Source organism: Necator americanus, chromosome I (genome assembly GCF_031761385.1).
Source record: "Necator americanus strain Aroian chromosome I, whole genome shotgun sequence".
NCBI lineage: Eukaryota > Metazoa > Nematoda > Chromadorea > Rhabditida > Ancylostomatidae > Necator > Necator americanus.
The window spans coordinates 13,259,751-13,284,632 of NC_087371.1; the positions used below are offsets into that span (position 1 = coordinate 13,259,751).

At 39.2% G+C, this 24,882-nt stretch overlaps 2 protein-coding genes across 4 annotated transcripts in view; one reads left to right on the plus strand and one right to left on the minus strand.

Moving 5' to 3' along the window:
* The window catches only part of RB195_005387 (uncharacterized protein), a gene marked incomplete at both ends in the record, with an annotated part of 47,888 nt that extends 27,917 nt beyond the window's left edge, over positions 1–19,971 (minus strand). For 2 of the 3 annotated variants that reach the window (XM_064177842.1, XM_064177843.1), the window contains 23 exons: positions 4,555–4,645; positions 9,185–9,296; positions 9,594–9,689; positions 10,035–10,119; positions 10,173–10,312; positions 11,565–11,715; positions 11,801–11,964; positions 12,510–12,637; positions 13,766–13,930; positions 14,013–14,170; positions 14,227–14,371; positions 14,723–14,804; positions 14,872–14,973; positions 15,901–15,981; positions 16,131–16,295; positions 16,350–16,447; positions 16,582–16,640; positions 16,908–17,013; positions 17,080–17,209; positions 17,276–17,349; positions 17,711–17,777; positions 18,275–18,402; positions 19,908–19,971. In XM_064177842.1, the coding sequence (XP_064034947.1) occupies positions 4,555–4,645; positions 9,185–9,296; positions 9,594–9,689; positions 10,035–10,119; positions 10,173–10,312; positions 11,565–11,715; positions 11,801–11,964; positions 12,510–12,637; positions 13,766–13,930; positions 14,013–14,170; positions 14,227–14,371; positions 14,723–14,804; positions 14,872–14,973; positions 15,901–15,981; positions 16,131–16,295; positions 16,350–16,447; positions 16,582–16,640; positions 16,908–17,013; positions 17,080–17,209; positions 17,276–17,349; positions 17,711–17,777; positions 18,275–18,402; positions 19,908–19,971 (2,591 nt within the window). Of the gene's footprint in view, positions 1–4,554; positions 4,646–9,184; positions 9,297–9,593; positions 9,690–10,034; positions 10,120–10,172; positions 10,313–11,564; positions 11,716–11,800; positions 11,965–12,509; positions 12,638–13,765; positions 13,931–14,012; positions 14,171–14,226; positions 14,372–14,722; positions 14,805–14,871; positions 14,974–15,900; positions 15,982–16,130; positions 16,296–16,349; positions 16,448–16,581; positions 16,641–16,907; positions 17,014–17,079; positions 17,210–17,275; positions 17,350–17,710; positions 17,778–18,274; positions 18,403–19,716; positions 19,772–19,907 lie in introns of all 3 variants that reach the window. The other variant, XM_064177844.1, reaches the window with a different exon arrangement.
* A 3,991-nt stretch (positions 19,972–23,962) lies between these two features.
* Positions 23,963–24,214, plus strand: RB195_005388 (uncharacterized protein; the record flags this gene model as incomplete). Its single annotated transcript, XM_064177845.1, has 1 exon — positions 23,963–24,214. One exon carries the CDS (start codon positions 23,963–23,965, stop codon positions 24,212–24,214), a length of 252 nt encoding a protein of 83 aa, XP_064034949.1.
* Between the last annotated feature and the right edge of the window lie 668 nt (positions 24,215–24,882).

A 24,882-nucleotide genomic window follows, 5' to 3' on the forward strand; every position in this document is an offset into this window, starting at 1 on the left:
AACGAGAAAATGAACGGATTAATTAGTCTGGTATTCAGGATAGTATCAGTGTACTGGAATGCGAAAAATAACGTGAAAGAAGTGTTGGCTGTGTACAAATTCGCCTAACCAGACGAATTCTCGCTGCAATTTATTCATGAAATTTATACCATATTTTCGTGGATATTCAGATTTTATACAAAGATATAAATAGTTATCTACCTATGTTGATTCTAATAATGTAACGAATTTTATTATTGCAATAAATAAAGATGTGTGTACATTTGGGTGGTGAGTAATACAAGGACACTGCTCTTGCGGGTATAGGGGAATAAAATTACAATAACTCTTCATTTATTCATTTATTGTAAAAGTTACGTTTAAATCACTTATGTTACTGGGGAAACTGGCAATTTTCATCGAATAAAAGAAGTCTCACTAAATTCCCAGCAAATTTTATTCATATTGAAATGAAAACCGCAATTACATCAAAAAAAGTGTCCTGCCAAGTGCAGAGGTTTTTTTTTCCCAGAAAGTACTTCTCTTGAATGGATGGGTATACGGTAAAGAATAAATACTTCAAACGTGATTTGGCCAAGTACGGTCACAAACGCTTCGAAATTAATGAAAACAGCTGAAAATGACTGGCAAATGTGTCATATTAGCGCACGAGTGGACGAATTTTTCTCATTGTTTCCCCTCACTTGTACTCGACCATGCGAAGAACGAAGTGTGGAGAGAACGTGAAGCGGAAGCGTCGCGTCAACTCGTACACTGAGTTAGACTGTGGTGTATTCCTTATCAGTTTATACGGAACAGGATTAGCCTCAGGTGGAACGGCGATCAATTTTCTCAGAGAACACAACTCGTCCAAAATCCACAATAAGTTACGGTGAATCTAAGTGACACATCTAAGAGTGACAGGGCAGCGAGTGGTTTTCTCTACAAAGCAGAAAATTTTCTTCGAGTCCTAACCTTAAATGCAGTTTTAAAACACAGCCTAAAATCCGCAAGAGGATATATTTTACAGATAATTAGGGCCACATCTTATTGGGAATTCCACAATTTCCACGTAGGAAAAGTGGGACAGATTTCACATTTCTTTGTTTGATTCTAAAGGGAAAAGAAAAAAATGAGAAAGATGGTCATGGCTGATGGTCGAGGCTAGGAATCCACAGGAATGGTTTTGGAGTTGGAATGGTTCATTTTAAACGAACAACTCCAGCTGAACTCAAGACTGGAGCGATTTTGTGTCACATAAATACGGGAATAACTAAGTGGATGATATACGGATAATGCGGATCACTTACGTATTATCCTACTTATAGGTTCATGTAATTAGTTGATTCAGAGCAGAATTCCACTTAGTGAAATTACGCTCCAAAGCTATGCACGTACGTAAAGCGAAACGCTCTACTTACAACGTTATTTATAATGATTTCCAGGGGAAAATTACAAAATTTTCTTTTACAGCAAATAAACCACATAAAATCTTCAGCAATTGTAATTTCTGAACAAACTATTCTAAAAATTAGTTCAAAAACGCGAAACGAAAATTACTCGAAGACAAAAAGGTTACTACAAATTTGGATGAGGTACGATGTCTGCTACGGCAACACAAAATGGCGCATTTTTGGCAAACAAACGAAAACGAAAACAAAAACAAAAACAAAAACAAAAAACCAAAAGAAAACGGATTTCGGCAGAAGCGGCAAGAACTCTGCCACTCCTCATTCAATTCACTCTGAGACATGGGTTCACTTATTTACAGTAGATGAGAACGCAGCTTCGATTACAAATTAATGGAAATCTGCTGCGACAGCAATTATCCACAAAAATTCGGAATATCATATGTTGATTAAAAATAGTCATAACAGCCCTCATAAATTCTACACCGTGGAGAATTTATGGTCAATTCGCCAGTTAATCCCAAAAGATGCGACTTAAAGGGTGAGTCTAACATTTACGGATGCGTTTCAGCTGGCACCTGTGACATTTTTTTCTTTTTTTTTAATTCTCTGATGAGTTTACGTCCTCGTATTCGATAAGCTAATGATAGCCACTGATTTACCCAGAATTTCAATGAACAAATCGCAGAAGGATATCAATCTTTCCTGGAGTAACTTAGGGTGAGCATAGCAATGAACGCTATCGGTCGGAATAGATTATACTTACGACAGGATCGGAAATTTATGGCATATGGTGCATTTGCAGAAAAACACTGATATATGTGATTATTTACGCTGGAAAGCGGGTTAGTGTCGAGCTGGAACTACCACACCACAGGCGTTCTCTGTCCGTTTTCCAGGAATTATCGCGAGGTATACGGTAGCACTTTTTTTCGATGGATTTCAGACTACTTTTTTGTTTTCGCGGCGGCAAAGCGCGTTTTTCGAACTTTTCCACAGCAATTCATCCTCTTTCATGAATATTTTCTATGCGAAACGCTTACACTGAAATAAAGCATTGCCAGAAAAAGATGTGGCTGTTTAATTCAAAATTAATTTGAATTCTAATTTTAATTCAATTCAAATCCAACCACACACTTCCTGAAATTGAGGAGAGTGAATAACCGTAGCTTAGTGTCTTGAGCCTGGTGAATTCTTCAGCGAAAACGAATACGCGAACGGATATATTCGTGAATTTTTGTCTTTTCATGAATTAAACAAACGTTTAAAGAAATAGGGGTTTAAGGTTTGGCGAAATGAGAAACATTTCTGAAATTTCCCTTGAAAACAGATTTTAGAAATGAGACTTAATTTTCTTGGAGAATATTAGAGCCTACTACTCGAATACTCCGCAGAAGTAATATTTTTCAAAGAAAACATCGAAATAGAATAAATAGGTCTTTTGAATGTTTTCTTTGAAACAAATGAGTAAGAGAATTGAATAGTTGTAGGGAAAACTGATAGGATTTTTGCCTCAAGTTTTGAGTTTTCCTTTTTTTTTTTCTTCCTAACCTCCCCCCTCCCCTCCCGCCCCTTACTTCTCCAGTTTTCGATGCTGTTATTAACGTCAAGGCTAGAGTGAATAAACACATAAGCTCGCCAGTTCAGTGGATTCGGCCAAGGCGTCAACAAATTTTAGAGAAAAAACTCTCAAATGAATAGAGTTCGGCACCGTCGCTGACTCGTCACATGTCCTTCACCATTCCAAAGGGCAGTTCATGGCACTTGCATAGGTCTCCAGACGTAATCAGCTGATTACGTCGAGAACGAACGTTTTGGGCTGATTTTTTTCTGTCTACAGATGGACATAATTACGACAAGAGCAGCGTGATTAATGACCGTATTATCCTGAAGAAGTATATTATTTTCTTCCTTCATACATCATTCATTCCTTATAGATTTCCTTCATAGATTCTACTTTCTACTTTCTTTTTTTTTGCAAAGTGAAAAGTCAAGAAGGAAATGAACGACTTGGTGAGTATGTAAGAGTAAAGGAGATGTGGAGAAGAAGATCGTCCGGCACGGACTTCAGCTCTTTACCAGCACCGTCCCCCTTTCAGTACATAAAACACATATGAATTATCAAACGATTAAATGTCACAAATGGATTTCGAATCAAATTCGAGAAACAAAATCATCAGACCAAACATCCAGAGAATTCATGCGGAACATCAGAGGAGAATGAGCATAGTTCCAACGGAAATAGGCGGAAATTACGTGAATCGATACTATTACATCCTATTGTGTCCATAAAAACGAATTTAGCAAAGCCGGGTGATGCGCGAAAACAACGAATTTTGAAAAATAGCCAGTCCACCCAAGAATTCAATCGGAGCATAAACAAAATATGAGCGGAATCCGGCGGACGTACTAAAATACATCGGTTTTGAGTGGATTTTACTTGAATTCACCTGATGATTCCGAAAAAAACTTTGCATTCGGAATCGGTACTTTTCCTTTAATAATTTTTTAGCTCAACTTCAGTCAAACTGAAAATCGTCAACATTTTCTTCGCTTATGTGAATATTCTTCGAAATTCATCGTTCGAACATTAACCAAAAGGGTGCTTATGCTCAACGTTGCTTTTGCTGATTGATTTCTCTAATCTAAGTTCTGGGCGTTCTGGAGTTCTGGGAATAAAAATGCGTATAACAACTCAATGAATGCTTACAGAGTAGTCATTAGTCGTGTCCTACATGAGAACATTCGATTTTAAAAAAATTCTACACGAGAATATTTGATTTAAAAGAAATCATGCTCCTTTGCAAGAACTATTTCTGGCTTCTTTCGTCTTCCTTTTCCTTTTCCACCAGATTGTAAAGTTTATATCGGATGTACAGAACAAGGTGAGGAAAGACTATTACCTTCAAAAATTACTCCTAAAGCAATGCGTATTGTCTATGGCATTTCGAGCGCAGCTCCCTAATTCTATGCCATTTAGTACTGATTCTTCTTTGAAAACAAGAGGTTTCGAAAAAAAAAACTCTTGGCAACGACACCTAGCAGTAAACTGCAAGAAGCGGAGCAACTGAGCAAAGAGGAGGAGAAGAGAAAGAGAATCGCAGTGAGAAAGGAAAGAAATGGAAGGGAAATAAGAAAGAAGAATGATTTAACGAATGGAACCCACCGTGGTTTGAACTGTTTCCGAGCGATGTACCCGCGTAGATGACTCTGAATCCGTACGATGAGCTCAGCACGCCAGGCGATCTTCCTAGCCACTGGAAAAGTAAAGGATGCATTTTGCAGTGCACTACCCTCAATTGAACACTGCATTTTAAATTTGAGCTGGACGAAATAAGACGAGAAGAATTTCTGGAAGCAAAGAATTTCATCTTTTAACTGTAGCTGGAAAAGCGACTCACAGAGAAGAAAAGCGGCGAAAAAAGTGAAACTTAAATATATCTGTAAACTCTTAAAGCAAAGATAATTTTTCACTTTTATAAATTGAGGAATGAAGTGGTCGGCTAGACGTACGGACCAGAAAACAGAAATCGACAGCAATTAACAGACAACCTGCCGGAACATTGGCCAAGGACTCGACAGAGAAGGAAATTAGCCAGTAATTGAGTTCTTTTCTCGATCAACCACGAAAACGAGAGGAGCTGCACAACACTTAGTTTAAAAATAACTGTTCTAATGCACTAAGTTCCACTGGAAGCGGCTGCATCAGCGATGCCAGTAGCCGCAAGGAAATGTTCGGAGTTTTCGAATACTTCACGTATTTTGGACACGAAAAAATCGATATCTGCCCACTCTTGATCTACTCTTCTAACCCTCAGGTTAACAATCTTTATTTACTTAATTTGCTCACTTAGTTATTTGCTCTATCTACTTATGAAAACCAAGAAAAATGTGCCGCAAAAAAATAGAGCTCAGAATTTGGGAAAAGAAGGTCCCATGTTTAAGAAAAATTAACGGGATGTCTAGTTGCTTGAGCTATCCTATTTGAAAATAATCGAATTTACCTAAGAGTGCGGTATCAGACTAGAATCGAATGAACATTCGTTAAGGAGCTGCTAGCTATGTACATATATGTAAATTCCCGGAAATTCGCCAAGGTTCCGCATTCCTCAATATATCCTGTTTCCTCGTGGAAGCAACGCTTCCTTCTTCATGGTTTTTAGATTTCTAACATCACAGGTCCTTATATCTTGGTAGTTCTCTGCAGTGGATTGTAGAAACAACGAATTCCTCAGTACAGAACTGAAATCTAACTTAGAACTGGTCTCTAAAAAGTCAAAGGAGGAGATCTCAGGAAAATCCTGTTCAATATGAATTAGGAACGACTTATATGGCTATCGTAGAGTCGGTGAAATCAGACCACATTTGATTCCACCCTTTCAAGCTCTGAAGAGGGCGATATTCCCGGAACGTTAGCCACGAATGAAAGATAATAACAACCTCGTGTCCAGCTCGATTCAAGAAACCAAATACAGAAATCGAATAAATTTAAAAGCAAAATTTTAGGGAATTTATTTCGGCAGATCCTAATCGACGACCGCATATGGGAATCGACTACGATAATCTAATGCCTAAACTCGACTGTCCTTGAACGTGACCAGATTTAGTAAATGGGATGACCACTACAAAATATTAGGCCTCTAATGTCTATGGTTCCTGGAGTTAAAGTATGTTCCTTGAGTAGAATATTCTACATTCTCGAAGCTATGGAATTACAGCTGTGAGAAATTGTTAACAATAGTATGTACATTATCTATATGTATGTATCTATCAGTTTACTTTCCAAAAAATACATTCACGTGAAAAATCACAAATCCTTCGAGCGCAATTGTCTGCTAATCATAGCGCCCTTTTAGAAGTAAATCCGATTATTTTGAAATCGCGTAGCTCAAGCAACTGGACATCCCGTTGATTTTTCTTAAGCCTTGCTAATATGTAGCCACAGCTTGTTTTTTTCTCAGAAAGTGCTTTAGTTGTGGGTTTTTGAAGTTCTAATTATACTCAGTCGATAGAGCTAGCTCATACGAATTTATGAATGCCTACGTTTTATAATAGAGATCAAATTATGTGTGTTATGAAAAAAAAGAATAAAAATAAAAATAGAAATGAATAAAAGACGGAAAAGGACACGAATCCGCTTCTGTCAAACAGGTAGCAATTTTACCTCACCCGAATCTGTTGTTCTTTGGGTTCACCTATCGCTCGAATACCTTCTATAGGATGATGAGGTCCGTGAGAGGACAAGTCATTGATAGCTTTGATTTTCCACGGTCTGACGAAACCGATAACGCCAAAATCTTGGATGTTAGTTATTAAAGGCAGATCAATACAAGTCTTGGCTACTGTTCAAGCAAATCAATAAAAGAATAATCTACGTAAGCTAATTTATTTCGATAGCATGCATTAGCCTCGACTGATGCCTTCAGACATTGAAATTTACATTCATTTCACGCGTTTTTTAAAGATGCTTATGAATTTCTACAAAAATAAAAGTAACGAAGTATAAACGGTTGCAATAAAATTTTACGTTTTAATTTTTTTCAGTTTTACAAAACTTGTGGTTCTAAAAACCGAGTTCATGAAGGTTTTTGCAATGCTACATACTCCTTTTTTTCAAATTAAAGTGAGAGATGGAAATCAAAACTAGAATAGTTTAAATAAATAGTTTTTTAAAATAAAATAGTTTCAAATTGTAAAATAAGGTCTTGAGGAGAATTGTCACCGACAAAGCCCCGACAACTTTTACTTCTATGGGAACAAAATCAGAATGTATGGGACAAAAAAAGTGGTGTGAATAGCGGAGAGGTTCAGAGTCAATGTTTACCAGCGTAGGCCACCCTTCGAAAAGATTAACCTAAGCGATTAGGCGGAGCACATATGAGCGTCGTTTGGACGTCAAAGCACGTTAGTCTCAAGGGATTCAATTGCCTATGAAAGCGAAGAAAAAACGGCTTCGAAAGGTTTTAAAGTATGTGCAGGGTAAGCTGCACCGTTTATTTCGCAGCAAGGTACTGCCATGCGCAGGAGCTTATTGCGACAGAAAAAAGCAATGGATTTGCAGACATGAAAGTTGCTACGTATTCAATCACGGCGCTTTAGATAGACGATATGAAGAGGTTCTACTGAGACTTAAAAAAAATTTACGAGTACTTCTTTGAAACCTTAGTTAACCCTCTCCATTTAAATTTGAGTTCATATATTAACTGGAAGAAAAAACCGAAGATCTGAAGCATGGGACAGGGGAAAAGGGCCTTCTGAGCTTTCCCCACTAAGTTAGAGACCCTTCTGTTGGTACTGCCTGTGTGTGAGTAACCTTAGGTAAATTACTATGATTGTTCCTTAAGCGAATTTCTAGTAGTCTCATTGCTTGTCTATTTTTCATGGATAACGAATTGAATGTCCAGCAGATAGTCCAAAAAGCACTTCTTGAACTTCTAACGAGGTTTCAAAAAGAAAAAAAAAAGAAAAATAGAAATTATGTGAAACTTCAAAAAAACTGATATTAGAAGTGTTCCAGTTAATGTGTTAGGTTGCTGGATTCGTCACTTACGGAATGGAAATTGACGCGAACGCGTAACCTACAGTTTGTTATTATTTTATTAGAAAAAAGGAAACGATTCACAAGAACAAATTCGCGCAGTTAAAGGTAACAGGCTTCTTTTACTACGAACAGCAAATCCATCGACAGTAAGCAAAGAGTCTTCAATAGTTTTCGATCAGAAATAAAATAACCCGTTCCTCGCCCCACAAATCCAGCAAATCTCACCCTACTCGATTTCATTCGCTTAGGCTGGAACTTTTCTCTACTGGGAAAGAAAAAAAAGAAGTTTCGTGCGAATGTGAAAAGAGGAGAACAAGAAGAAATAGTACGGCAGAAATTCTACTGGACACCAAAATCTGCAAACCCTAGCAAGTACTTTTTAGGACAGTGAAAACTATCCCAAGAAATATGAAGGTGATTGAATTTCGAAAAATTGAATATATTTTTTTTAAAACTTCTTATCCAGAAAGGTCCTTTTGAGGTCTCCTTCTATGAAACCAGGAATAAAAAGCTTATGACATTAATGAGCAAACAATTGGAATCAGTATGCAAAACAAAGAATAAATTTCCATTTTCATTTTCAGTGGATTAAAGCTAGTGTGCGACGAAATTGAAGTAGTTGGGAAATCTGCGGGAAAATATAGAGCTTGAGATGTAGCCCACAAATATGAGAGTGGCTCACTCAATTCCACAATCGTCCTGAACCACATGGGAACTGCCTTAGTTCCTACGAGGCACGTCAGAACGCGCCTCCTTTGTGCACGAGGGCACGACTGGTTCACAAGCAAGCGGTCAAGGATCAATGATGGCTCCTCGCCAGCCTATCCATGTAAAACCAATGAATAGGCTGCTGAGGGGATCCGAGCGTGTACAGGAGAGCGCATTTTACAGTACCTCGAAGGAAGAAACCCAGTTTCTCAGGCCTTTTTTCAGACGACTAGGGGCCGGGACCGGTGACCGCTGCTGCTCATACTCGCAATCTACAACTAGAAATCTAGATTTTTCCACTGGATTTCCAGTAACGTCAGTTTTGGGATACGCGGGCTTTAATGAACGTCTTGTATTTTTGTCTGTTATTATGCTATGCTTATCATAATTTTCATTTTCATTCACAGTTTTCCTTTAAGCATTTGAAAGGATGTGATGGTGGAAAACCGTTAATTCTAAGTAGATACGTAGCCCCAGCTTTCCGAAATGCCAAGAAAAGCGCCAAGAGACTGAAGCACATTTTTTAGCCGAGTGTAGAAGAGCTCACATTTGATAACACTCCATGCACCAAATTGCACTTTTCGCCAACGAGCTTTTAGTAGCCAGGAGCGTACCTTCTCGATAAGAATTCGCATATTTTCAGGATCTTGTCGAAGCATCTGAAAAAAAATGAATGAGATTTTGATAGAAAACCAAACTTCACGTCGTTATCGTCCAATTTTCAACGAACTTAGAAGTAGAAGCAATTGTTTTCGGTACATCGGTGAAGAATCAGCCATTGTATGATCATTCAAATGACAGCTTAATAGATTAATAGGGAAAGAGAAATAAGAAATAAATTAAATAAAATATGCAAAATGATAAGTAAACTACACAAAATATGAATAAAAATAAAAATAACATAATTCGAACGTTGCTATCCCATCTAACATTCATACACAACAAATACATTTCACCTGATCAAATTCCGCAAACTTTCCAGGTCTAAAAAATACTTTCGTTTGTCCGAACTTGTAATCGATATTGTTCAAACCGAGCGCGCGAAAAAGGCACTGAAAAAAAATAAGTTGAAAAGGGAAATGCAGAACACAAGAAACAATGCAATGCGACAAAAGAAAGAATAAAACAAATAACAACAAATAAAGAAAAACACAATAAATACGAAGAAAACCAAAGAATTTTGAGTTCATTACACGTTCCCCAGCAATTCCGAATTCCTCACTTTATTCCTAGTGCTTTTTTTCTAATTTTCTAATTCTAATTTGCTGTCAAAAAATCAAATTTCTCTTCCGAACAAAAAAACGTTTCTGCTTGTTTTGCCTTAGCTCTCACTATGAGTTGAAATGAAAGAAACAACTGAAATCTAAATTCCTAATTTCAAATTTTCCGCAAATTACCTTGCAGAAAAGTCGTGGATCGAGCCTGGCGAGGTCGGGTGGCAGTTGTCGTTGATACAGCAAATAGAGATCAGCAAATGAAGTTCTGGACATGCCGCTATGTTTCTACACATTGCACGAAACGACACTACAGTATACCTGGATGGGAATCCTTTCTGCATGAGTTTAAGGACGCTGGCCATTCCAGCGCACTTCAACTGTGAAAGAATAGCCGCTCCATCACAGATTTGTGGACTCATCGAAGAGTTCGGTTTGACGCAACGGACAAAATGAGTCCCCTGAATGAAATTCGAACTTTTGGGGGATTTGACGACACATGGACGAATAATTGCTTCTCGAATATTTTTTTAAAATATACTTTGACCCTTCGCAGTCCGTTATCGCCGTACGTGCAACATTGAATATATGTACATTAAATCCACTGTCACCACATCGGCGACACGATTGTTTAGGTTATTTCAGCACTTCCAGATAAAAGGAAGTGAAATTCGTTCGTCCCTGCGGTTTTCTGCACTGCATTTTTACTTTCTTGCTTGTTTTTTTTTACTTCACTTATTACGGAAACGAAAGAAAGGGACCGTGTCGTATGTTCAGACAGACAAGAGAAGGGAAAGAACGCGAGACGAGCGAGTTTTGTGATACTCGTAGTGGGAAGCTTCGAATGTATATGGGTGACTGCTCTCAAAAATATCATAAAAAGATAAGGAAGTTAGTCGGGTTAGCTGGATAGTTAGTCGGAAGATAGTCTGACGTTAATCGATCCGCTTCGGATGCGCCCCCACGTTCACTTCAATTCAGAATCGTTTGAGGTTTACGAACTGTAACCGGCCCAAACAATGCCTTTATGGCTAGCCGATGTGTCAAGTCAGTGTTTTTATCTTTTCAGACAAGTCTGGTACCAATTTATAGACCCCGGATGAATGAAAGGCTTGGTGAGCACGGGGGCAGATTCGAGCCTCCGGTCGATCGTGCAGATAGCGGAACCCCTTACCGATTACGCTACATCCGACCCAAAAATATCATACTTTGAGAAATTTCAAGATTTATTTTGTTGCAATTTTATATACTAAAATTAGTTAGTAATGGCTTTTACCACAAATAAATAGTATTGCAATTACTGTATTTTCTGCTTTATAAAATATGGGGGTTAGGATTAGAATAGCATTTGTAACGAAAAAGCGCTGGAATTGCAAACGTTCCATGTGCCTGACTTGACTGGGGTGCAAACGGTTAAAACTAAAACCTCTTAGGATTCTGAATTTAAGTTGAACGTGCTAATGTATCCTTAGTCGATGTCGAGCATTTTATCCTTTGTATTTTATGACGTTTATTTATTTATTTTTATTTGTTTATTTGGCGTCTAATTTTTGAAATGCCAAAAAAATGAAATCAATTATGCCTTTTTCAAAAACATAACTTGGAAGCGTTGAATTTCCCAATGAGTGATTTTAAATTCCCATTGAATAGCAACTTCAAAAGCGACCACGTTATTTCTCTAAAAATTTACCATCCCACTGCTTTGTCACCTACCGTATTCCTCAGCTTTTCAAGTAGGACGCTGAGTTGTTTGCGGAATTTCCCTCCAACGCTCGCTGCCTGCAATCTGCTCCCGCTCGAACGTTTCTCCGAAGCGGAACGCTGAGCGTGATTGGTTTCGAACAGGTTACGGATGAATCCCACGCTAAAAACGACATTCTCAACTTCTGCGAAGTAGGTGCACGGCACGTATTATGTTTTTGTTCGAATATAGGTCTCAATCAACAAACCTGCTCTGTTCCACCAGAAATTCTAGCGAATTATGCAGTGTGTCGCTGTTTTTTTCGAGGAATTGTCCTGTTTCGTAGCAAACAGTGCCGGCGTAGTGTCTGATCAAAAACGCCTCTTCTTCGCGGAGATCGCGATGCTGACGAAGGCGTGAGCGCCGAGGACTCTGAACGAGCACAACAATCTTGGTGTCGAGTCAGAAAATTCCAAATTCGAGGTTTTTACCGCGAATCGGCAATCATAATCAAAGAAATGGGGGGACGAGTTGGGTCGGAACGAACGAAACGATACGACCACCATAGGATTAATCTTGCGTGATTGAGTGACTTAAAAGCGTCACCCCACGAATTTGAGGTGATACGAATTTCAAGTGGAGTATTCGTATACGGGATCGTAGATTATGGAGAGAAGGGTAATTCCGTCCATTTTTCGGCGTTCCGGCGCTCTAATTTCTACGAGTTCGATTGGAGCGCGTCAGCCCTCTGCACGCGCCGCATCTTCCGAGCCTTTTTTAACGGCAATTAGAAAGAAATGGATGGAATCACCCCCTCTCCATAATCTACTATCCCGTATACGAATACTCCACCTGAAATTCGTACCACCTCAGATTCGTGGGGTGATGCCTTTAATAGGTTCCAATGGGTCCGTTTAGCCTCTCAGGAGAGTTCAAATTAGATCATCAAAATAACTGATTGAACTGGTGTTCCTCACCTCCAGTCGGAAATGACCTTTGTTCGATTCATATGCAGCCAGAGTGTAATGCGACGGACTTGGACGGGGTAGACGAGACTCTTCGTCAAGGAGTTCGAGTAGACCGGATGGTTTCTTTTCGAAAAGTTCTGTAAAAGAAGTTTCTCATCACTGACCACTGAAAAATATGAATAAATCCAATATGTTCGAGTTATGCAATTCATTGAGTTCGCTCCAAATTTCAATCAATCGATAACTGTTCGGAATCGGCTGATCGTTATTGTTCATGCTGAGAATCATTAGATCTGTATTATTCCTTGATCAGTGGATTGTCTCACTCGAAAACATTGTTCCATATTTACGCATGTGCGAGCGGTTCAACAAAAAATTCGCAACTGGGAACATACTCTTACCTCGTCCGATATTTTTGACAGATCTACCGTAACGATCGATCAGCGCGGCGAGACCCCCGCTCAAAGCTAGCGTATCGCAAAATTGATGTAGTGGGTAAAACTGGTGGAAAATATAGAGTTTGAGATGTAGATCACGAATATGAGTGTGGCGCCGCTCAATACTCATTGATGGTACTGGGACCCGGCGTGAGAAACTGCGTTTTTCCTACTAGATACGTGAAACGCCACCGCCACCGCTGTGCACGTGCGGCGTCTACGAGCGAGAGATCCTGGATAACTTGATGGAAAGCATAGAGTTCGGATGTACGTTACGAGTATGAGCGTGAACTCACTCAATTCCCCCTAATCGTCCTGAAGCACAGCGTGAGAACGGTATTTATTCCTACGAAGTACATTAGAACGCCACCTTCAGGTGCACGATTCGCTCTCCTCAGCACCTTATTCATTACTTGAATTTCCACGCTACGCGAATTCTGTGATACGCTGCCTTTAACTCCGTCTTTATACAAGAAGACAGCCTCCATAGTACTACCTCGGCATTCTTTGTAGACGGTTAAGACGAGACCTCTTTGGATGTAACCGCACCCGGTACTGAACCTTATCGGAGTTTTTGAGGGAATCATATGTAAATGGGTTTGAACAGATTTCCCAGCAAAAACGAAACAAATTGATACGGGGGGTGAAGATCTATCAATCATCGATCATTGCAGTCCAGTTCAAATCTTTTTTCTCACAAACCGCATCTGTTCATGCCGAATGCGCCGGATAACGCTGCGCCTAGCGAGATTAATGAGGCGTAGAATTTATTAAATTTTCCTCATGTAGTGATCAAATTTCCAGACGAGAAAACAAAACTAAGCTCACCGATACAGTCATAATTGTCCGAATACTCAATCCGTGGTACATCTAACCCTTCCTTGGCGTACAATTCTTGCTCCTGCTTCAGGATACGTTCATTGAAGAAGTGTTGCAGTTTCTCATTACAATAGTTGATGCAAAACTGCTCGAATGAGTTCACTTCGAAGAATTCTGCAATTGCACACAATTTACGATATGTATACTAACCGCGTAAAGTAAACATGCTAATTTTCATAGATCTTCGAAAATCTACCGAATCCAGCGATATCAAGTACGCCAATGTACGTGACACTCTTTTCAAACGGTATTGATTTATTGATTCTCGCCACAAGCCAATCAAACAGTCGAGAATAGAGTGCTTTCGCCAATGCATCTCTTCCAGCAGCTGCTTCGTAAGGTTTCAGTGGGACTCTTAAGAGAATCAATGAGCTATGGCGGTCCCAAGTGGATAGACGAAGGAGACCAACCTGATCAGTGTACCTTTAACTCCTCCTTTCGTGGCCTGCATTATTCTCGACACCAAACCCATTTTTAGGTCAGCTTTTTCCATTCCAAGTAATTCTGCGGCGATACCGACCGTTATTTCACTGGCCGGATCCATTTTGCAGCCACCTGAAGAAAAATACGTAAACACATCAATATTGTTTCCCATTGTTCAAAGAAGAATGGAGGCAATTTATAGAGGTAATAAGCAATTTTCAGCTTTTTTGGCTTGTCAGGAAATCACATGGAAAGTCCTTTCAAGAGAAAGGAAGTTAAAAAAAATCAACAAAATTTAAATAACAATTCTAAACGAGCTTTTTTTTTTAGCAATTCTAAAGGAGTTCCAAACTTCAATGAACCAAAATTACAAAATGGATGTTTTTGAAGGGTGAAGAGAAGTTTCTTCCCTCTTTCTATCACCAGACCGATCAATAATTAGGAAAGATCATGAAATTCGTGATCAATTAGCTGAGCACTTGCCTCGACTATCATCAACACTATCGACGAAATCAATATTTCCCAAGTGGAGAACGCCAGCCACAGTTCGCCATATATCAAAAACCTTTAGAAATATGATGTACGAAATTTTTAGCGAGAATTCTCCAAACCAACGATTTTTCTGTACGTACTTCATCAGAAGATAGTCCAGCTCTCATGAGTGCTTCGCTTAGATGTGAAAAATCTGCAGCGTCGTCAACAATGGCATCCGTCAACATCCCATCTTTTCGAGCCTTTAAACCATATTTTAGTAGATTGCCTCGTAACACGATTATACAACACTCAAACACAATATAAAACTCCGAAACACTTGGAAGTGAGCCAATCTGTCCTTTATTTGGCCATAAATAATTAAAAGGCGGCGTACCACGATTTTGACACGATACCGAAAATGCAGCGGAAAACTAGAGCGCACGTTGTAGATAGCCAGACACGGCGCGCTTCCGCTCATCTTTCAGTAACCGCCGTAAATGCGGCGTGGAAGACGTGACTCTTGTGCACGCGCCGCATCCACGTGCGAGCGGTCGGAGATCAATGATGTCTTCTCACCAGCCGATTCAAGTAAGACCAATGAATAGGTTCGTGAGGGGACCGGAACGTGTAGGTGGAGGCATGTTCTCATACGGACGAAAGCGGCGCCCAGACCATTTTTTAGGGAGAGATGAGCGGAACGGATCCGGCAATTTAACTTCATCCCGAGCTTCTCCCGCAGACCCCTCGCCACATCAGAGTTACCACGCTGGGTTCCTTAATCTGCAACCCGAGCTCTACGTTCTCGCTGTGGTTGCCGCACGACGTCAAAATCGTATTACGCTGATTTTAAATAAAGATGAGTAAAACAACTTATAAAGTCTCTAATTTTGAGTAACTACATGCTCTCATAGATCGATAATCTATATGCTCTACTGTTCCAACAAACACAGCTGTTTTTCCCCTCAGAACAATGTTCCACGAGCACGGAAGTTTTGGTTGTCCACGCTCGAGTGCACGATGCCTTACTCTTACTATAAGTGTTGATTTTTCACAGAAAATAAATAAGCATAAAAAACAACAAGCATAACCAACAACAACGTAGCAGCAGGCCACATTTAACGACTGAGACAGAAAACATACAGAAATGTACACTTCGCTTGTAGCCGAGCACAAAGTACGTCACATACCTGCTCACTGAGTCTCTCTGAGTCTATCTTTGACCTTGTTCCAGGTCTAGCAAAGAAGGTCGTCGTTCCGTATTTCAAATACTAAAATTAAACTTTAAAGTGTTTCAGGGAAACAGGGAAGAAAGAATCTTCAAAAACAATAGGGTGTACACGAAAAAAACGCAAAAGAAATACTCCTTATCCATAAATTTTGCGAAAAACAAAGGATTTTCGGATGGTAAGTTGATCACCTTGAATTTGTCAGGAGGAGCAAGATGAAGCTTCTTATAGAGCGAGTCTGGAGCACCGGCGACGAGCTGATAGAAAATATGATAATTTCGTTCCCCAGTCGCTTGTCGACACACCCTGGATTTTTCGAGCAAATAATGCGATACAAATCCACCGGCTACTTTATTCTGGAACAGAAATGGATGGGGTTTAATGCGGCTTGATGGAAACTAACCACTCACATCTGTACCAAAATGAATCTCGACAAATTTCCCGAAACGACTCGAATTATTGTTTCGCAAAGTTTTTGCGTTGCCGAATGCTTCCAGGATTGGATTCGCTAAAAACTGACAAAGTTCTCTCGGAAAACTGGATATCTCCTTTCATCCACGAATAAATTTCGAGAACTCTGCTTACATCGAGAGGTTGCCGAATAAAAACAATAACGGAGATTACTTTCAAGGATTAACCTACTCTCAAGGATTCGCTGCTGAATTGGACCCGCTGTTGCTCCCCAATTCTCGCATAGATATCTAAAATGAATCCCAACGTAAACTCAACATAAAAAAATCCTTTTATTGAAAAACAGGTGCATGCACTCATGTTGCACCGCTCCACTGCGACGCATTCGCTGCAATTCCATCTCCTTCACTACACTCTGTCCTCCTCTTCCCCCCAGCTCAAGCAACGTCGTAGTCGCGACGCATACCAGCGTGCGTCACGGTTACTCGGTGCAACACAATCGCGGCCATATACGTATACGCAGTAAAATAATAATAATAATTGGTAATTCGGCCTACCTGAGTATCGCCTTCTGCGACTCCGTTTTTCCGGCTCCGGATTCACCTGACACAATAATTGATTGTGATTCCTTGTTCCTCTTCATTTCAAGGTAAGCTCTGTCCGCTACAAAGATTACGGTAAGACGAACAAGTTGCCGTAAATAAGCACCAGATGTCGTTCTTAACCTACCAACAGCATATATATGAGGTGGCATTTGTCCCAACGACTTTCCCCTGTACTTATTGATAGTTTCTATTGAATATAATCCAGCGATCTCTTCATATGGGTTAATCGATATTAGTATGTTAGCTACGTAAGTCTAAAATATCGTCAGAGTAAAAAATGACAAAATCCGGAGAAAAACAAGGAATAACGCTGCTCTTACATAGATTTGTCTTTTAAAGTAACGTTGCTGGCAATTGTTAAGAAGAGTTCCTTCGTTAAGGTACATCAGTGCGCCTAAATTTATTCCAAATTATCGAAGGTCATAGGTAGATCGAAGGGAAAAGCGAATTTCGGAGAGATTTTCCGTAGCTCTGAAAATCTTCTCCCTCTGTTTTTTCCCTTAGTCTTCTAATCTTTGTTCAAGTTTTTTTTTTATTTATTAATCAGACGGTCATTACAAGATTCGGCAGGCTGAAGAGAGAACTACGGCCGTTATCACTGATAGACATATTTATGACTCCTCAGTAAAGCAATTAATAAAGGAAAAAAGGGCAAAAACTGAATAGAAATAGAAAGAAGTAGCTTCACTGCAAAAATCTTCCTCATTAATAACAATAAAATTTTTTACGTGCCTTAGAAATTGCTGGAAACTTACAGTTATCGTCAACAGTCTTTCTGGGATCATCGTCGGCAGGAAATACCTCGTCATAGCTTGCCTTGATCTAAAATTGAGTTATCTGACAGCGGAATTATCAGACAATTTTGTCCTTTTAGTGGGTCGATCAAATAATTTCCTATTTCCTTAACTTTCTCTTTTTGTAACCAAAGGTATAAACATGAAAAAAATGGGATAATAGAAAAAGATCTTATTTGTCGGGTCGTCGACACTTCCTTCAACAGCGAAATGTTATCAAACAGACCAAACCCGACAAAAGACGAAATAATTGCAGTGCACGCGTTGCGGTCACTGGGTGCAACATGAGTGCCTACACAGCACCCTAACTGTTCGACTCCTATCTGCCTATACCACTACTACACATTTGATCTGCCCCTAATCAATAGCAACTAACTAGTCACATCTTTTTTGGCACCCTCTACCATCTCACCTACCAGTCGATCATATAAACATATCAATATTTCCCTGTTTTTCATTCAATAACAAATAAAACACTATTAGGTCCCTCGAATACGCAGCAAAATATCAACAATATCAACCCACCTGTCCTTTACCATCCTTTCTCGTTACCGTGATGTTCTCTGTTCCAATGTCTTCCACGGTTCCCAACACGTATCCTTCCTGCACATCCGGTGCCCACACGAGGCGACCGAAATCCCGCGCCACCATTTCTAAACCCGCAAGATCAATATTTTACGAATGTGTAGAAAGAAATTCAGCTTCGGTTTTCGCAAAGTCTCCAAAACTGTTGAATTTTCATTCAAAGAGGATTCACGCCGAAGCCGAAATTTAACTTCAGCTGAACTGTGATGAGAAATTGTCTACAACTTGGTTCAAATAGAAAAGTTGACGAAATAAAAGCCAGGGCCAGAGACCAAGCTGCATGTGACCGAAATATAGTACAGAGAAACTGGAAGCTTCGAATGTGGCGATGGCGTAAATGAGGAGGTGTTAGACAGGTCGGAGCGGCATCCTTCAGTACACAACTACTTGGCATTTAGTAATCATGGACCAATGAATCGGTTCATTTGCTATGACACCATTCTACAAAAATAGCGATAGTGCGACGAGTGTTTCTCAACGGGAATTCCGACTTCACTACAATTTAGGACGTCATAGCCGCATTCCAACTAGCCAAGCAATTGATAAAAGGATTACGAATTTCGAGGAAACGACCCCGATTTTGTTTTCAGGAGATGATACTGCCGTTGTTGGGAATTTTTTCAAACTCATCCAATTCACAAAATCATTTTTTTTAAATTTTAAACTGCAAATGGTTGAATGCTGAGGGATGCCACTGTCACCTGCCTACCAAACTCCTCAGCGCTGCCACTTCTACATTCAGGATTTCCCGTTTCTCTGCGCCATCCTGTACAACACTTCCTTCTCAGATTCAGGGAGATTCACGACGATGTAGTGACTATACAATACTTGCTAGAAATGAAGAAAAGAAAAACATTAACGTTATCATCGCGGAGAAGGTCAGCGGCAAGTTTTCTCTTCAAAACTTGAACATCTACAAATCTTTTCAGCTGTTACAATATCCACAATAAGTATTGTAAAAAAACTAAACAGGCATACGTTTATATAAAAGGATAAAAGTGTCTGGCGTTGATCAATCCGCTTCGGATACGCGACCAGGTTCACTTCAGTTCAGAATCGTTTGTGGTTTACGAACGTATAACTGGCCTATACAATGACTTGCGAGGGCTAGCCTATGTGTCAAATCAGTGTTATTCTCCTAGACAGGTCTGATACCAATTCATCGACCTCGGAGGGATGAAGGGCTTGGTGAACACTAGGGGGATTCGAACCTCCGATCGATTGTGCAGGCAGCGGAACTTCTAACCGCTACACTACACCCGCCTTCTGTCTTTAAATAGCAAGTGTCATATACATACTAAAACAATTGCCTCAAAAATCTACTATGATGCGTTGTGCGTGTAGATCAAATATGTGAGTAAGCTTAAAATACAAAATCTCACCAAACGAGACAGCCAACCAATAGGCGCTAAAGTTAGTAGTCGAATGAACCTCACTCTAGACAACTTCCCATGATTCACTTACCATTCCGTCAATTAAAAAAGCTGGGGTGATACGAAACTGATAACCATATCAACTTCGGATACAAAAAAAACAATAAAAAATTCAAACTTTTATTAAAATAGAGAATTACTTGAATCTGACAGCGACTGACGTGTCGAAGGGACTGGTCGAGTAACCTTTTTCGGCACTGTCATACCTGAAATCCAAAATGATTCTAAGGCATGAAAACGACACAAAGTTCTGTAGAAGTAGCGAAGAGAACGAGATCAATGGAAAAAGGGGCGTGGTGGAAAAAGGGGCGTGGTTTCGCGCGCAAATTCATTAATTCATCATATTCACGTTGTATCCAACGTAATAGAGTGCAAAAAAGGAAATGTTGCTATTGCTATTGTGTGGGCGACTGAGCCAATCGCGAGAACGCTAGCCCGCCCCTTTCCTTTACAACGCTGACACAAAAGATAGGTGCCGAGTGATTGATTCAAAGTTGACACTGTAATTGAGCTATTGATTATTATTTATTTCATTTATTATTTATTTTATACTATAGATTAGAGAGAGATTATTTTGGTTCGAAAATAAAACTATGTGATTCACGTCGAGCAAGAATGACCTTTCCATGCAATCAAATGTAACAATAAGGGACGTAGTGCATTTTATAATGAGGAAGAAATGAAAATAATGAGGAAGAAAACCACATTCATGTTCTCTTCACGCCTTCAAATAGGAGAATCACAAGACTATCCACTACTAGAACCTTCTCAGATTTGCTTCGTGAAGGTGTACAGGAGGTTGCAGTACGGACACGAGTTATTGGGTTGATGCGAAGAGCTTTCTTAATCTTAATTTCAAAGAAAAATAAATAACTATATAGCACACAACTATAAATACACAATACACTATACCATACAGTAATGAGTACTTATAATGGTAATGAGCAGTGACAGCTGCGAATACCAATTAAACTTTTGCACTTCGTTTTTTTTTCATTCCTTTGTTTTTGCAAAATCCACACTTATATTTTATTTCAATTTAATTTTTTTTTATTTTTTGGAAAATTTGGAGGTGACAAATCTTATTTAATTTTTTACATCGCGTTGATCGTGTGTTTGAAGTAACCAGCGGTAGGATATGGCTCTCAGCTTCGAAGCTACACAAAATAACAACAGTTCCCTGGAGCGTCCATGGATGCACGTTACTATTTCTTTCATCCGTCCTGAAGTCTAATTCGGAATAATTTTCCGAAAATCTGAAGAAATCTCGAGTCAACTAGTAAGTTAGCAACCTTGATTACACAACTAATGTCTTTTTTTTTTTGGAATTTCAATTTGAACGTTTTTTCAGAGACATCAGCGCATATCTCAAAGTAGACAACGCTTATTTGAACAAGAAAAGGTCGCTAACCATCCCGTCTCTGAGCATAACTTTTGTCTAGTCTAATCATATCAGCCGGATTTTATGCATATTTTATTATTTGTTATGTACGTTTGCATTTACATATGTCATATTTACATGCCAGAAGGAAGAATACTCCAGAAAAATTGCTTTTTCCTATAATTTTAAAAATGAAACTGGTAAACTTTGCACTTGGCAAATATTCTAGAATGCTTTTTCTTGAAGTGTACATAAAAGAGTAAAACTGCCAATACATTTTAAAAAATCAGAGCAATAAAAATAAATAAATAACAAACAAGGAGTAAGACATAATCAGTGGATTAAATCATATAAATCAATAAACAATCGATAATTCACAAGAAAAATCGCATGTGTCCATCTTATAATTCGGTTCTATCACCTTTTTCGGACCATTTCTTTAATTTTCCATAATAGATAACGAATAAATAAAGTATTTCAAAAGAGCGCTACTGACAAATGTTGGAAATCAAAAGCAGATGAGGCGATTGGGACGACAATCCCCTCACGATCCTGTTTGTGGCGGAGGGAAGAACACGCTTGAATTGACCCCGAAACTCGTTCGTTGCAGCAAATGATCGCGTTGCTGAGTTCGTGGCACGTTCTTCATTGTGTTTGTGTGAATCGTTCCACTATTTCCAGAATATTCCATACTTTTCAAGGACATTTCCCACTAAAATCCTACCATATATATCTACGTGGATTTCGCGTGATTATTGCGAAACCTACCGTGTTTCGGTTGTTCCAAAGAGTGGGGAAAAAAGAGAAAATTCATCGGGGATTATACAACTGTGTTTGCGTTGCAACTAGAATTGTCTCGAGTTGTTTGGAAAATCGAAAATAACGGAAGATTCTGAACTTTTAGTAAAATGCAAAGCGAAAATGAAATCCAATCGGGGTTCCAATTGTTCCAGAAGGTGAAGAAAAGCAGCAACCAATGCAACTAAGTCGAAAAGCCTCTTTTGCAGCAGATAACCAACTAACAAACGACTGACGATTGAAGATACGAAGAACCGTTTATCGATCGCTAGTGATTAGAAGTAGTAAGTTATCAGCGGTGCGTCATCTGAAGCAATAAAATCGAGGGCGTAGTTCACACGGCTGAACATTTTTACTCCTTTCTGAAGTTGAAGTCCTCTCTCTAAGAAACAATAATCGTGCGAAAGAAAAGATCCTTTCTATCGTCGTAAAAAAAAATCAAACTGGTAGAATAACCTAGAAAAACATTTTTTAAGAAACAGTGCCCTCAACGCGGTTAACCGAGGTTTCGTGATGAAGGCAATTATTAATGACGAGTTGCAAGAACTTTTCACAGTAACACACAACGCATCCAGGAAAAATCACCGGACGCGTCTCTTCCGTAGTTTCAGCAAATAATTAATAGGAGAACAATGGATAGTTGCAAATAATGAATAGTAGATTGGATATAACTCTAAGTACACATACCTAGACTTAAAAGTGGAAAAATTTGTCGGATAGGATTCATCAGGAAAGGAATTTTTGTTTGATTCTCTTACTTTTCGTTTTCTTGATGGTGGATGATCGGAAAAAAAAGCTATATTCCTGTCATTCTGAGATGTATTGAAAATTGGTTTCGGTTAAATCATGTCTTTTGAAAAATATATTCCAAAAATACCAAAAAATATGAGATTAGAAATAACAAATTATGAACATATTTCCAAATACTTCTCTTAAATTTCCCTTCTCTTGAATGTTTTTGAGAAATTCAGTCAGTTTTTTCTCGACTTTTTTTTAGTAAGTATGTATCTCTTCATTGTTGGCTTACCAGCGGTACTCAGCAGCCACCAGGAATGCACGTCAACAACAAAATCTTGGATGGGAAGGAAACCAAAGATGATGAGCATCGTTTAAAAAGTTCGCTTATTCCGTGTTCACATGGCGTCATGCGCGTTACATATAAGTCCGTACACACAGGAGAGTACACCGGTTCTTCACAAAGTAAACAAAATGCGTGCGAGCTACAAGATGTGAGGAACTGGTCTGCAGGCTAAAGAGCATTTCCATAAAAGGTGTTTCAGGAACATGTTCCTAGGAAATGAATTAAGGCATTAACACGTAATGCAACCCAAACACGTCGAATTACTGAACTTTTTATCGCTAATGGATAACTCAAGCGCACGTGTTCGCCAGGAAGAGTCCCAAAATTGAATCCAGCACCTCTGCTGCCCTTTTACCCTCAAGCGCAGCAGCAACAAAACGACGATCGACCATAAACTGTACCGAACACTTTCGAAACCGAGCAGAAGAACAACAGTTGGACACATCACGTCACGTGTGTCAATAATACCGATCGAAAAACCTGACGAAACTGTATGAAGTGGCAAGACTGGTCGAGAAATGGAGTACCTGAACAAAGGACACAAAATCCACTAGTTTAACGTTGAAATTCTGCAACAATCACTAGAAAAAAAGTAGAAAAGAAGGAATTTTCATCGATAACTATAAAATTCTAAGGAGATTCGCGTGCCAAGAAATGAAGTCACGGAGAAGCCACGAAGAACGCATCTGAACTAGATCATGGCAATTTTTAACCTATATCGCTACCTCATTTATACTTTTAAAAAAGAAAAGAGAAAAGAGCAGTCTATCGATTCTGATAACTCAAAAAATTACAGGGTGCGGAAAAAGCATTGATAATTATTCTTCTTAATGGTTCTGCGCATTTTTTAAATGCTGTAGAATTATTTTTTTGTGTATATTAGCCCTTTTCAGTCTACATATTGTCTGTAACTATTTTTTGGGTTACCGATAATAATGCCAGCTGCTAATCCAAAGCGTAGTTCAATTATGGACCATCATCGTGCCGAAGTGAAGCCAAAGAGGATTGCCCGAACAGTTGCAGTTCCACTTATAACAGTGTATCAATCAATCAGACCCCTCAAAACTACTGGAGGCACAATCGTGACCACTCTGGAGGTCCTCGTCCAGCTGTTTAAAGAGGAAACATCGGAAAGATCCGAAAACACCTTCAAAGGAACCCCCAGCGGTCAAGAGAAGGATGGCTAAAGAAATTGGAATTGCTGAACGATCAGTTCGAACTGTCGTCCATGAGAAGCCGAACATCAAGCGCTATTTACAAAACTTACAAGCCTCCAGAATTGGCGGAAGCCAATAAAAAGAAAAATGCAATGGAAAACGCAAAAGGAAACCGAAAATGAATGATAGAATATCAATTGTTACTTGGTTCTTAATCTTACTCAATAAAAAATATTGCAATAATTGTATCTATGGCGTTGTAGTAGGTTGATCTTGCTATCAATAGTTTCTCCGCACCCTGTACAATCTTCCGCTGTTCCTCTGCCACTGTCCCGGTCTTCGAAATTTGTCTGAGTGCAGAAACGGTAGCTGTAGGTTTGGAGACCAACAGTAAAGAGATATATGGGAAATCTGATCCGAATTTAGAAACAGCTCAAACGTTGATGAGATGCAAATAAGTGGAACGAGTGTAAATATTGACAAACAAACAAGGAAATAGTAGCCTAATGGGGAAATAAAAGACGGCAAGAAGAATAAGGACAGCTAAGATTACTAGACAGCAATGAGAGCAGCAAGTTTTTCTTTCATGAATGATTAAGGATGATACGAGGACTCCCTCTGAGTGCCTCCTCCTTCTTTGTGGTGAGTGGCTCCGAAGAATCGCCCTCACAATGGGGCATGAATATATGCCGTGCTTA